The 15,198-nt window shown below is 34.8% G+C and overlaps 1 protein-coding gene across 1 annotated transcript in view; it reads left to right on the forward strand.

Moving 5' to 3' along the window:
• Positions 1 to 525: 525 nt before the first annotated feature.
• Positions 526 to 15,198, forward strand: part of LOC140149279 (dedicator of cytokinesis protein 3-like) — a 134,451-nt gene continuing 119,778 nt past the window's right edge. Inside the window, exon 1 of the mRNA XM_072171541.1 lies at positions 526 to 637. Within this exon, the coding sequence (XP_072027642.1) occupies positions 601 to 637 (37 nt within the window). The 5' untranslated portion in view covers positions 526 to 600. The remainder of the gene's footprint in view (positions 638 to 15,198) is intronic.

Below are 15,198 nucleotides of genomic sequence, written 5' to 3' on the forward strand. Positions count from 1 at the left end.
CTTTGTATAAAAATGTACATTAAAATTGAAAAAAGTAGCGGCGAAAAAAAAAAAAAATTTGGTGCTCTTGGAGGCAAAAAAAAAAAGTCCGCCTTCGGCGGCGAAAAAAAATTCTGCCTGACCCAAACTCCCATGCCCCCCCCCCCTGAGAATCTAATGGTGCGTCCCTTAGTCAAAAACTTGTAACTTAGGGCTAATTTTAATTTAGAATAAATTAATAATTTTTGGCCCATAATATCAAAAAATTACAATTTAAGTAACCAAATTATTATTTTTTAAAGTGTAATAAGTTGAATTAATTCATTAGGCAATATACTACTGAAAAAAATGCTTTATATCCAACTAAGGATATCCTGTCATCCATGTCAATCAAAGGTCAAACTTATTGGCTGGTTTTCAAGTTAAAATTTCTGATGTGAAAAATATCCGTACGAATGAAACTCCGTGAACATATTTATTTGTGTACGGAAAAGGGAACACGGAACTGATCATCAGTGCAGGTGAACTTGGGTCGTGGATATTAGTGTTGATTCATTTCTGTCAAGTTTACTTCCGTCTAGCATTGAATAGGCAAGACAAATGGCGAAACCCTAATTGAAGATGTGGACTCAAACTACAGATATAAAGCAAGGAGTCGGTAAGCTTACATTCATTTTTAACACAGTACAATGAGTACTCTTCGCATCCCCGGCATGGTGGAAATATCGTGAAGCTGTTGCCGTGATTCGTGAAAACTACCCCTCCCACCTATACATTTTAGTAGCAGCATGCCATGGACATGGTTATTGTTTGTAAACAGGAAGTCCTATTATTTATTACATGAATATCACTTGTCAAATCAGTAGTATATTTTGTGGTGCATTATACAGAATACAGTCTGACACATGGACAGTGCAGAATAGGTATGCTAGGTGAATTCAAATTTGCCATCAAACTGCATCATTTTATATATCAAATTAAAGCCCTTGACTTGAGTAAACAAAGCCAAAACTGAAAACCTTTTTTTTTCATAGCACTTTCCGTAGCAAAGTTACATCTTGTCAAAGATTGACTTCCATCAAACAATGCAATGTCAAAAAGATTCAGCTACCAAAATTCCCCAAAACGGCATTTCGGGGGTGTTTCTAGATCTTAGTCTCATTATGATAGCAGCTTTTTTAATGGAACTGCTATCAAAATCCTCTAAAATTCCATATGCGAGTGACTTATCACCATAAAAAATCATATATTTGGGTCAAGTGAAATATAGAAAACATATTTATGTAGGTTTCCTTCTTAGGCCAGTTGTTTTAAATTTCTATGTAAAAATGCATTGACATTGTCGGCGAATTTGGCTGACTAGCAAATGTGTTTGCCTGGCATACCTACAGAATATGTATGTCACTCACTGTCATGACTGTCGTCAGTATATCATTCATGCATTCATGCATGATTCACTATATTTGTACATAAAAATGAGCTAAATGAACATGACTGTAATATCTGAACTTAACTTTGACTTTGAAGATATAGTACTTCACACCGCTTCCCAAGAAGCCAAGAGCGAAGGGATGTGACTGTGAGGGCGCGGGTGGTTGTTTACTTGCAGCGTTGTTGCAGCGTTGTTTACTTGCAGCGTTACATCCTTCATCTAAGTGGGTCCGTTTTTTTACTTGCACGATGGCTGTCATCACCATGTATATAAGCACCGCTGCACAATGGACTTTGCACCGCACCTGAGCATAAGTCACAATTCCTTGGCCGCACGTCCGAATGGATCCTGCCAAGTATCAACGTAGACGTAGACGTAGACGTTGTGTCTTTCTTAGGTGGCTTGTTACTTGGTCTTTGAAAGTTTCTGTTGTAGTTAAGTTGACTAGTTGTTCTGGTAAAGTTTCCACTCGCTGTTGGTCTTGGGAATGAATGACACCTTGTAGCAACTCTTGGTGGCTTGTGGTCTGATGAATGCCTTAGTGTTATTTCTGCGAGTGTGGCGGGCTACTGGAGTGACAAATGTTTGTATGGCGACCTTATCGGTGATTATTTTCTGCATCAGTGTAAGGCGATTTGCCTGGCGACGTAGTTCTAGCATGTCCCATTGTAGGTTGACCAACATTTTTGACACACTACTATATCTTTTGTAGTCTCTACAACATACAAGCAAACCTTGCTGCCTTACGCTGTACTGACTCCAACTTTCAAGTATGAGTTCTTTTATTGCTGGGTCCCAAACAGTACTACACTACAATACTACAAGGTGTGGGCGCACTAATGATTTATAAGCAGTGGCTTTATTAATTAAGCTCTGTAGTGCATGGGTGTAAGTTCCTGCAGATCACACCCAGAACTTTGTTGGCTTTTGAGATGGTGTGGTTTATTTGAGTAATTTGGGTAATCACCAAGGACATGGAAAACAAAATCAATGCCTTTGCAACATTTTGCTACAGAGTCATGTTAAACATCAAGCGTGTGGATCGGATTCCAAATGAAACCATCTACAATCTGACCAACACCACTCCACTGGTTGCCAGAGTCAAGATTCATCAACTCAAATTTCTCGGCCATATACTGCGTCTTGAAAACGACGAGCCTGTGAAAGAATATGCCCTTTATATTCAACAACATGGGAAGAGGAAACCGGGACGACCGCGCAAGGGGCAAGGACTACAACTACTGCACTGAAAATTCAGCAACTCAAGGCAAATAGTTATTGATTTATTGATCAAATAATCGTTTTCCCTCATTTTTGACTGTAACTCCACAACTGTTGTCTGTGTTGAAATAAAATTTCCAGTGCAGTAGTTGTAGTCCTTGCCCCTATAATATTCATATCTTACTTGTCACCAATGCGCTATAATTTTTGAGAAAAATGCAAAAATAGGCACAAAATTGGGCAGGGGTGTAGTACCCTTAAAAAAACATGATTTTCATAAAGTAATTATTAATAAGAATATTGTTTAAATCATAACAAGTCAAGTCAAGTCAAGTCAGCATTACCGTAATATTACTATTTTAATGAATGAATAATTACACTACAGTAATTTGTGAAAACTTTGGAAGTTGAATGCAAAATACTCTAACATTATTTATAATGTTATTATTGTGCTGGCAAAATAGTTTGCAATTAACATTTGGGAACATTATTAAAATATTGGTGTATAGTGTTTTTCTCAATTTCATAAAACTTTTTGAAAATGTGGGGTTGTATGTGTTACATTTTGGGAAGAGTGGTTGTTGAAGTCCCAAAGTGTTATATACATGTGTATATGTATATTACATGTAGTCAGCAGGACTTAGATTTTTGACGAGAATCACAGAATTGATTCTCGTAATGATTCTCATAAGATTTGGTTGCAACTTCTCTCATTGTATCATACATTGTACAGTAAGTGCAGTGACTATGATGGATTTTGATTCTTGCAAACCAAGATGAAATCTAGGCCCTGGACAGGGGAGGGGAGGCTTATTTGGTTACCCAAAAAGCTACTGGCCCAGTTGGATACCTGGCCTAATGTCTGAAACTTACTGGCACATTCCAGTGGCTAAATCGATCCCCGATTGTATTCTGATTGATCCGTGTTGTTTTAGCAAGTTTAACACTTGGAAACTTGGAATCAATAATATTTGGTTATCAAACTTGACCTACTTCTGTGCCTATATTTTACTTGTTTCAAGTTGAACCCTGTTTTTATCTTTTCAACAACAAACAATTAAATATATCAGTGGATTAATATTAATATGAGTAAACAAGAAAAAGTAAATCTTTTTGAATTATTTTTTGTTTTCAGAATACCATTTCTGTGATCTTAAAATTGCAAGTTCAAAATAAATCATGTTCTGGTGGCCACCAACCAACCTTAATAATGTTAACTTCTAGGCTTTAGCATGGGGCCATTCAGAATAGTGAAGTGTATATATTTGCCTTTTTAATACTTTCACATGTCCAAGGGCAACTATAACAGATCTTCAAATTAAGTTCAGATCAGAGATCTGTGATTACATATTTGTCACTCATATAATTATATCTCAATGTCGGATATTATCCACATGTGAGCCGTTTAATGTAAATTTAAATCCGGTGAATATATAAAGAGGCCCTCATAAAGCCTGTTTGTGTTACCTGCCTTTGATGAGATTAAGGGTAGACGAAGTGTTGTTGGTCGAAGCAACCAGAAAAATCAATGTATTTCTGTTAGTGGGTGTGTTGTGATCTCCATTGTCTCTTATTCAGATTGGATTTGTAAATCAGGTTATCAGTCAGCAATCACAAAGCTTCACCAACAAAGCGTGATTTGATAATTTTAAACACTGCTACCTAAAAAAAGTCTTTTTCAAAGCTGGTGCAAAAACCAGACCATTTTAATTACATTTGCTTCTATTGAACAGTTACCAATGCATGCTAATTTAATGTGTCCCTGGCTATTCAAAAGAAGCAAAAGTATAAAATGTACAACAACTTTATCCAGCTTCAACAAACTGACTTAAATTTTTTGTTAGTACCGTACATTAATATTTCTCCAGTTCCAAACTTTATAAATTTCAGTTTTTGTAAAAAGAAAAAAGAAAAACGCAAATATACCCAAAAAAATGCAGTTGCAGCCGCAAATACCTCGATCACATTTTTCTCCGGTGCTTACCCATGTGTCACAAATCTTCCAGTACATCCTGCAACTGCATCACTCTGAACCAATTAATCTGTTTCTACTGAACAAGTTAACCGGTGTCACTCCAAGCCGGCAACCCTTCTGCAGTAGAAATGCAGTTTTATTAGACCCTTTTTTTCTAGTGTTTGTTGTTTGAGAAACTTAATGAATACAAGCAATAGTGTGTAATAAAACCCCAGATTATTGATTGGTGTTGTCTTACAGTGTAATAATGTGTAATAAGAGTCTTAAAATCAATCAACACACAGGATGAAAAACTCATTTTCTCACTTGAATTTAAAGAAAAATTTCATGGTGAACAATACTATAAAAAAAGTATTTAATTTTGCTTCTAAGCCTTAAGGGATCTGGAATGAGCGTTTTGAGCGTTTCAACAGTATTTTTTGTGGGACATGAGAGCACATCAGATGTATCGAATTGCATTCTGAATCTGAAGAACGTCTTTCTGATATCAAATAATTTTCATTTTTGAAATTCACGATATAATACAAATTTTTGACAAATTATAAAAATTTGATATTTTTCACATTTTGATATATAACAATCCTCAAGTAAACTTTATAAATCTAATGATATATTCTTAAAGTGTATGTAGCTGGGATGAAAAGCCAACGATCAATTGAACTATTTGACCTTTCGTATTGAAGATATGGATTTTTCCCCAAAACACCAACAAAAAAAATAGGTCTTTGGGGAAAAAGATTGAAAATTTTGACCTTTCATATATGAAAGGTCAAAATTTTCAATCTTTGTCCCCCAAAGACCTATTTTTTTTGTTGGTGTTTTGGGGAAAAAATCCATATTTTCCAATCCGAAAGGTAAAAATTTTCAATTGATCGTCGGCTTTTCATCCTACCTATATACACTTTAAGTATAAATCATCAGATTTATCAAGTTTACTTCAAGTACTGTTTTCAAAAATATCAATTTTAATCATTTGCCATAAAATGTGTATTACATTGCGAATTTCAAAAATGAAAATTATTTGATATCAGAAGGACATTCTTCGTATTCAGAATGCAATTCGATATGTCTGATGTGCTCTAATGTCCCACAATAAATACTGTCCAAACGTTCATACCCCTTCCCTTAATTCGCTAAATTATACCAACAAATTTGACAGGTTTACATTGAATTGTAAACATGAATTGCTGGATTAGTGAAATTAAGGTTACGGAGGGTGAAAATTCCACTCAACTTGTCTTTTGTTTTTTAATTTTTATTTATGAAGTATATGTATATATTAAACATCTCAGAGATGTAGATTGAAAAAATTGTATCAACAAAGTATTTTTTAAATTATTTTTGTGTATCAATATTTGCTCTAGATATCCCACAGCACTAATTCTTTTTTAAAGACAGTTCTTGTTTTAAGGGGACACTACACTAAATCCTTCCGCATTTGGTGTAACTCATGGAAGAAAGAGAAGGTGTGAGGGCTATCATTTTCTTTGGAAGGGGAATCCCAAATATACATGGGGGGCCCGTGGGTTAGATTTTAAAAGGTATGCCAACATTTCCTGTCATCCTCCCTGGCCCTGCTCTCGCCAGCCTAACTTTGCCAATGTGGAAACTTTAAATGGCCTAGATATTATGATGCAGATTTGAATGTTTCTGTAGTGTTTCCTAAGCCTTATAAAGATGCACTGTAAATGTTTGCCAAAACTGCTCCCCCTCCCCATTCTACCCTCCCCCAGGACTCATAATTATTATGCACCTAGTTACTTTATTGTATTTTCACATGTATTTCAATGGGACATTTATTTAGTGATGTGCACCCTTATAGTGATTATTATTCCAGTGCATGAACTGGCAACCCTATCATTTTCATTTGATTGCTAAAATCACTGAAGCATATGCACAGTGGAGCATGAGTATTCAACCAGCACTATACTAGACAAAATCAATAAAATAAGTACTATCACCTTGGCCCTGGCAACACTAACTAGCATTGTAAACAAGTTAGCACATGGTTTGAACATGATAATAGATAGTGTGGAAGTTTTGGCAGAAATTTGTCAATTTCTGCAAGTTTTGTGAAAATCAATAGATACTTCCCATGCAGTAAGGATTATCAGTAGTAATACAGGAGCACTGCACCTGGAATATTATGGGATTGTGAATTGATACTGTGAAATAGCAGAAAATGTGAGTACTTGAAACTAAATGTGTGGATATCTCAGAACTCCATTTTGGACCATTTGGCCTGATATGCTGAGATGAAATAAATTATTTTTAATGTTTCCCGTAGCTGATTCATAAAATTTTGATATGCATGTGTTAGCTGATACTTCAAAGAAATAATGTAGGGAATAATTGTGTCAATATATTGGCACACTAAATTAATATTGTTGTTGCAAAAAAGACGACATTTACCCCATCATTTTCATTGACATTCTGTGAACATGTAAGCTTACTGTTTTAAATCAGGAGGACCTATCGAAAGAATAAATAGGTACATTATTTCATTGGTTTGTTTGTAACACATATGCGAAATCGCAATGAAATCGGACCCTCTCCCCATATTTTCCTGGCCTCTTTCCCAAAAAAACCTCATGCTCATGAAATTGAACACAAATTGAAACACTTACAAAGTACATTTGTGTATGAGCTATGACGTTAAAAGTATTACAATAATAATCATTAGAGTGTCAACTTTAAGATGAAGTATGATTTTTAGGCCTGCCATGTTTATTTTTTGAAAAACAAAATATTTTAGGTGGCTACGTGCAGCCAATTTGCCTACACAAGAGTTCAAAATCCTGTATAACCTTAAATACCCACAAAAGTGGTGGTCATTGGCATTTAGCAAAATTAAGTACTTAGCAAAATTAGATAGCTTTACAGTACCTCAAAAATATCTTAGTTTAACCTCATTTATCCAACTACATGTATAAGTCAATATACAGGGTGCCACAAATGTCATAAAGGGTTGAAAAGTAAAATGTTGGTTCAATATCTAAGTCAATATACAGGGTGCCACAAATGACATCCAGGGTGGAATTAAGTGAAACTTTGGTTCAAAAAGTACAAAATGTTATATTTGTGCCCACATCACAAAAAGTACCTCCTCTATTATTTATAAGGTAATAAATTGTGAGTAATGATCGCATAATTGTGATGTGTTTCTATATAGCATGTTTTCACTGGTACTGTTGTAAGCAATAAATGATTTACCTTTCAACATTGTGAGAAAATGACACATTGTCATGGCCCTGTCACTTTCGTGCGGCGCTGCAGCAAGCGGAATGACGTATTAGCCAATGACAAGCCTTGATTGTGTCTGTTTGTCGCAATGTGTGTGTGTCACGCCGCTCTGTGGCAAGCATCATTGTGGAATCACCTGTCATCATTGTGGAATAATTAATACCTTTAATCCTGTTTTGCCAAATTATGAAAGATAGTTAAATCTTAATTCTTTAGTTAATTCTAACTGGCAAATAAAATTTGAATTTGAATTTTGTTTTTTGCTATTGTTGATGGAAAATGGGCCCAAAACATGCAATTTAACATCATAATTGGGGTCATAAAATTCATCATAAGCATTCAAAATTTAGGTTATCACATGTATGAGTTTGCTCATAAATTTAATATTTTTAAATGTTAATTTTCATAAAATTATCAAAAATATTAGAATTATGTGTTTCCCAAAAATTACAATGCATAAAATCTGAAATTAGTCTTAGTACAAGTCTTTGGGCTTGAATTTTTTTTTAAAGTAAACTTTATGTCAATATCATAAGAACATATGTTTTCGCTGAAAATTACTAAGCAAAATTTTCAAAGTAAATCAAACATGGTCACAGCATAATGAAAAACACCATAAACAGGCAGGATTTTGGCCCTTATTTCCAAAGATTTGCCAGATACTTGTATTAAGATTTGTCTTTTATTGCTAGTTAGAACTACCTGAAGGATTATGATTGAGCAATGTTTCATTTGTCAAAACAGTAGTACATTCAGGATCTGTGATGCATGTGATATAATAATCATGACAAGCGGAAAACAGGGACTTACAGGAAGTGTATCTACAAAATTGAATGTTTATTTTCATTGCATTGTATTCAATGTGTGGCTTATCTGTTTGTTTGGATAAATATTCAATACTATTTATGACATTGTTATCATTTGGTGTGTTTGATTATGACCATGACATGTCAACATTCTATTGTCATTTTTTCAATAATTCAAAACTAGTTATTCCTCATTCTCCAAATAAGATATCAATCAAATGTTCACTACATGTAGTTACCCAAATTATATCAGCTAAGTTAGTGTTGTGGACAAAATCAAGTACAATGTAGCATATCGACATTGTTTTGCAGCCTGAAATTTTCTACAGCAATTACACACAAATTCAAGCTACGATAAGGCTAAAAAACAAGTTTGTTTGTCATAGGTGGCCTATTATTTATTTAGTATTGCTTGTAAACAAAATGTGAGAGAGAAAATCTTGCCAAAAACTTAAAGTTCAGTGCTTTCTTGAATTTTAGGTTTTCTCAAATAAAAACACAAAATGCTGTAAAATTGCTCCAAAAACAAATTGTGTTCTGCCAATGGGAATTAAATTTGTTTTGTTAATTTTTAAAAACAGAACAAAATATGACACAACAATGCAACATCCAATGGGGGAGTAACACAAAACACAACTTTTTCCAAGGGATAAAATAAGAGAGAGCAGGTCTCTTATTTTATCCCTTGGAAAAAGAAAAGTTTTGTCTTTTCGAAATGTCAGGTTTATATTTTTTGTGTTACTCCCCCATTGGATGTTGTGTCATATTTTCCCTGTTTTTAATTTTATCCATTGCTAGTGTGACACTGTTGTATTCTTTTGGATCCATCCGTTGGTTCCCCGCTGGTCAGTTGGAACAGATTTTCCCTGTTTTTATTTATATTTTTTTAAGCCTAAGCAGCATTTTTTAAATTTTGCAACCTTTGTCATTGAAAATCAAACCAAGCATAATGATGAAATTAGTTCCGATGAAAAGTGACTTCATAAAATTTTGGTTTTGTGAACTACATGCATTAGTAATTATTATTACTATTATGCCATACTTTGTAACCCCATCTGCTCCAATGAGTGCAATATTAATGGCTTCACTCATGCCTATGATTGTATCAAAATAAATCATATATTGTGCATTTTCACTTCAGTACAAGCTTTATCATACAACCTGACACAATAATTTAATGCTTAATTTTGTTTTATGAATCAACCCCTAAGTTCAGTAATTTGTTTGGTTGCTACACTCTCGTCTTCCTGTTACTAGTAACAAGTCTGGTGCCTGTAGGGTTGTAAGGGATTATTTCCGAGTTGGTTACTATCTGTTATTATGGCACAACCCCAAACCCATAGGCAAATGAAATATTCTTGGTTAAGATAGCACCCAGTAGATGAGATGGTACTTGCTGTGTATGCTTGCTAATTACACTCTCTATTTATATACAGTGTTACAGTGTTTTGACTATAAATGTGTGACACTACATGTATGTTTAAGTGTTCCAAGTGCTCATATTTTAGGAACATTTTTTAGGGTTTTTTTCAATATTTTTTGTGACATTGTCTTCATTTTGGTTTGGGATCCATTTTATTTTCCTGATTGGTTTGTTCATTCCTGATAGTAGCAGCTAGGCTGAGCAAATAAGCAGTACATATCTACCCAATCAGCCTTGGCTTTGTTTTCACTGACCTTTTATTGTATGTTTTAAAAATATCCAAATTTATTTCCATCAACCTTTATCATATTGGTTGGCTATTCTTAACAGTTCATTCACATTGAATCTTGGCAGCAATACTCAGTGACATTTGAAGCAACACATTGGAAAGATAATGACATTTTATAGAAAAAACATTAGAGAGGTTTATAATTTGACTCTCAGAAAAAATAAAAATAAAATATTTATTTGTAAATTGATTTAAAAATGCATTTATTCATTTATGCAAAAATGTATTCATTTTATATGCATATTAATGCATAAAAACATCGTTATTAAAATTGATTTATTTATTCAATTGTGCATTTACACATATTTTGTCTATATTTGAAATGTAAGAAGTACTTACAAGATGTGCATTGTAATCATACTAACTCCTCGTTTGAGCAGGGATTATACATGCATGTTGGGGTGGGAGCTGTTTAGCAGAGATGTGCCTAGATTGCTTCTACACCAGGCACAAAAAGAAACTCGTCAGTTATATTCATCCTTGCTGTTCAATAACTTGATAATTTTGATTATTCTGAAATATACATTTTGTTAATTGGACTTTGCTTTCTCATTTGACACCCTGTTCGTGAAAAACGACCAAGAATTGACCAAGATATGCGCCTCCAAAGCCTCAAACCCCAAAATCAAAAGTTGCATTTTCAACGATTTTCAATGGGAACGCATCGTTGTATTGCACACAAGCACCACGGGCCAATCAATAAAGCACACAGTGTAACAGGCACAATTGAATCGTTAAAATTGCAACTTTTCATTTTGGGGTTTGAGAGTTTGGAGGCGCATATCTTGGTCAATTCTTGCTCAATGTTCACGAACAGGGTGTCAAATGAGAAAGAAAAGTCCAATTAACAAAATGTATATTTCAGAATAATCCAAAATTATCAAGTTATTGAACAGCAAGGATGAATATAACTGACGAGTTTCTTTTTGTGCCTGTTGTAGTCCATTTGGCTTCCTTGAGACAGTATTAACGTCCACATGTGATACACGCAAGATAAAACGCTGTGTAGGGTGCAGTCCCGGGTATCACATGAGGACGCTCTTCTCTTGAGAAAGCCAAATGGCTTATACAGTCATGACAAAACATTTATCCCCTTTCAGTACAGATGCTTCATCTCCCCTCTATTATTATATCTGAGTTGTCCTAGATCACTGGTGCATCAGGGATGTCATGTACATGTATGAAGTCCGACTCAGACTCCACATCCCAGCGCGATGCGATGCTTTAAACATTGCAGCATTGCACAATGAAATTAAAGTGTACATTTCAATTTCATCGCGCGATGCTGTGATGTTTTAAAAGCATGTGGGGTCTGTATCTCCTTTTATGGTCATTCTGCCTACCTTGATTTTCCAGCAGCCAATCACAACCGTGCACGGCTGCGATATCGCAGCGCGATGCAATAAAGTTGAACAAAATCCAAAGCCATCGTGGACCGAAATTTCCACCTCGCGATGAGAATTTTCACAGCCGTACTCGTAAAAACCTGGCTCAGATTTCAGTGTTTAGAGCATCCGGGGGGGTACTCAAGTTTGGTTTTGGTAGGGACGTGCCGCTGAGAATTTGAAAGTGGACCCATATAAAATATACCAATTTTTAAAGAAATTTGGACCCATTTATATACCAAAAGTTAAAATTTTCGGCCGAATTTAACCCAAATTGTCTTAGTTTTTGAAAATTTTCCCAAAATTTTGGGAAAATTGTGAAAATTTTAGCTAGATTAAGGAAAAATTGGGCTATTTTCCTAAAAAATTGAGAAAATTTTGAAAAAGGACCCATTTATATACCAAAATAGGCTTTGAAAAGGGGTCATTGATATACCAAAAGGCTGAAAATGCTACCCATATTTGCGGCACGTCCCGTATGGTCATTTGTACTGAGTACCCCCGGTTAGAGCATCACAGCATTGCATCACACTACAATGTGGAGTCTGAATCAGACTTGATGTACATGTAGGATGACCTGTGTATGAGGTCACTGGGCTTCTAGGTCAGTCTCTTTACACTGGCTAATGAATTCACCTGTTAACACAATTATCACAATAAATGGGGGTTAAGGCTGGTTCAAAGTGAATATTCAAGGCTAATATTCGACTTCAATACTTTTTGTGACGCCAAAATATATACGACAACGAATAAAATATGATGACACGCCGAGTTGAATCGGATTAAATATCGCGCAACTGATAGCGAGATACTATTGATTTATATGAAAGGCTGGAGGTCACCTGAATATCGTTCGATGAACGATGATTTCAAAAATCCCCAATGAAAATTAGGGGATCTGGAATGAGCGTTTGAGCGTTTAGACAGTATTTTGTGGGACATGAGAGCACATCAGACATATCGAATTACATTATGAATACGAAGAATGTCTTTCTGATATCAAATAATTTTCATTTTTTGAAATTCACGATATAATACAAATTTTATGACAAATTATTAAAATTTGATATTTTTCACATATTGATATATAACAGTCCTCGAAGTAAATATTATAAATCTAATGATATTTTCTTAAAGTGTATGTAGCTGGGAGGAAAAGCCGACGATCAATTGAAAATTTTGCCCTTACATATTGAAGATATGGCTTTTCATCCCACCTACATACACTATAAGTATAAATCATCAGATTTATAAAGTTTAATTTGAGTACTGTTAAATATCAAAATATCGATTTTTAATCATATGCCATAAAATGTGTATTTCATTGCGAATTTCAAAAAATCAAAATTATTTGATATCAGAAGGACATTCTTCGTATTCAGAATCATATTCGATATGTCTGATGTGCTCTAATGTCCCACAATAAATAGGCCTACTTTTACATAAATAATGTTTGGCCGGCCCCAGTTCTAGGTCCCCATATGCATCTGCCCCTGGCAGAGGATGTGTGAGGGTCTGGGGGTGGTAAATCATTGGTTATTGATATAAAAATGCGTTTGCCATGGAGGTTCACCCATTTTTGTTATCTTTTCCGCACTAGCGGAATTTTTGACGTTTTTGGCACCTATAAACGATGTTATTTTGGGCGGAATAAAGATGTAATGCGTTGCTATCAGTCAAATTCATAATTATAATTAATAATTAAGACGACAAAATAAGTAATATGTAGGAATGGATATATAGCGCTTTGCAATGAATATCTTCATAAACTATGCAGAACAACCAAAACCACGAGCGTTGGTACCCTATCATTGCGTGTTCTTTAAAAATAAATTCTTGTTTATTTCTATAATTTGTGAATCAGGCATTAAAACACACTTAGGCCCTAGCAATGTAGGCCTACACAAGTTCGAACGAGACTTTTTATCTTTTGACGCGATTTCGGTCAAATGCCAAATTGATTGCTCAATGAATCATGAAATGAGAGCAATACTACTTTGATGATACCGATCTCAAGTGGATATCAGCCAATGAAAAAGTATTCACCGGAAATATATTTGTGGGAGTTGAATTTTGTTGAACTCGACAGATATATATTTGGTGGGTCACCGTGGGTGGTCTCATATATAACACTTGTGAGGGCTGTCATATTGTCGTTGCTTCAATCATATCTTATGATATTTATTTATTTATTTATTTATTTATTTATTTATTTATTTATTTATTTATTTATTTATTTATTTATTTATTTATTTATTTATTTATTTATTTATTTATTTATTTATTTATTTATTTATTTATTTATTTATTTAATTATTTATGTATTTATTGACTTATTTATTTATTTTTTATTTACTTATTTATTTACTTATCTATTGAGTCATTCATTTCTTGATTTGCTTTGCAGTTGAAACCTATACAAGAAGGTATGGGTCAACCTCTGCGCCTGTTACAGGCAGGTCGTAAATGCCCCGAAAAGCAAATCTTTTTTACTCCTATTCAGGTCAGGGGCGAACCAGACCTGACCTTCCGGGGGGCAAGATTGACAAATTCCCCAATTTTTGATCAAAAGTTTTAGTATTTATGTTCGAGAGAAAGCTCGCTTGCCACAAAGCGTTAAACGGTGGAGTCGGTGGGGTCCAGGGCAAAGCCCAGGCGGGGTCAAGGGGCTGAGCGCCATGAAGCTCCTGGTTTTTAGAAAATATCAGTGTTTCAGAGTACACATTTCACAATGAAAGTAGTAGGCCTATAGATCTTCTTCTCTCTCTTTCTTTCCCTTTTCTCTTCTCCCTTGAGTCCCTTCCCTTTTCTCTTCTCCTTCCCCTTTTCTTCCCTCTTTTTCTTTTCTTCTTTCCCCTTTCTCTTCCCTCTTTCTTTCCCTTTTTTCTCTTCTCCCTTCCCCTTTTTTCTCTTCTTTCCCCTTTCTCTTCCCTCTTTTTTCTTCCCTCTATTTCTCCCCTTCCCTTCCCAATTTTTGACTCTTCTTCCAGGTTTTTTTGTGTCCGGGGGCAGCTTGCACCCCGGCCCCATTGGTTACGCCACTGCTCCTATTTAGACCCATTTATACAGACATTAAATCATGACAATAGTTCAATGGAGTTTACCTATTATGATTTTATTAACTTTGTTAAAGAAATTCTTTAAATTTTGCTTACCTTGGTCAACGGGCAATACTTGTTAACAGTCGGACAACGCTGTGAATTGTAGAAATATATCTTTCTCCGGTTCATAGTTTTATATTCGAAGCCGCATATATTTTGATGCCCAAAACGTATTCGAAGCCGAATATTCGCCTTCGAATATTCACTATGAACCGACCCTAAATGCACAAATTATAGCTCCCCTAACTCATTAACTTAATTAATAGGGGATCTGTTGAATATATACTCTGATGTAGAGTGGCAATGACAGCAGTATGAATCATTGTCTACAAGGGATCATCTTA

The sequence above is a fragment of the Amphiura filiformis genome, chromosome 3 (assembly GCF_039555335.1).
Source record: "Amphiura filiformis chromosome 3, Afil_fr2py, whole genome shotgun sequence".
Taxonomy (NCBI): Eukaryota; Metazoa; Echinodermata; class Ophiuroidea; order Amphilepidida; family Amphiuridae; genus Amphiura; species Amphiura filiformis.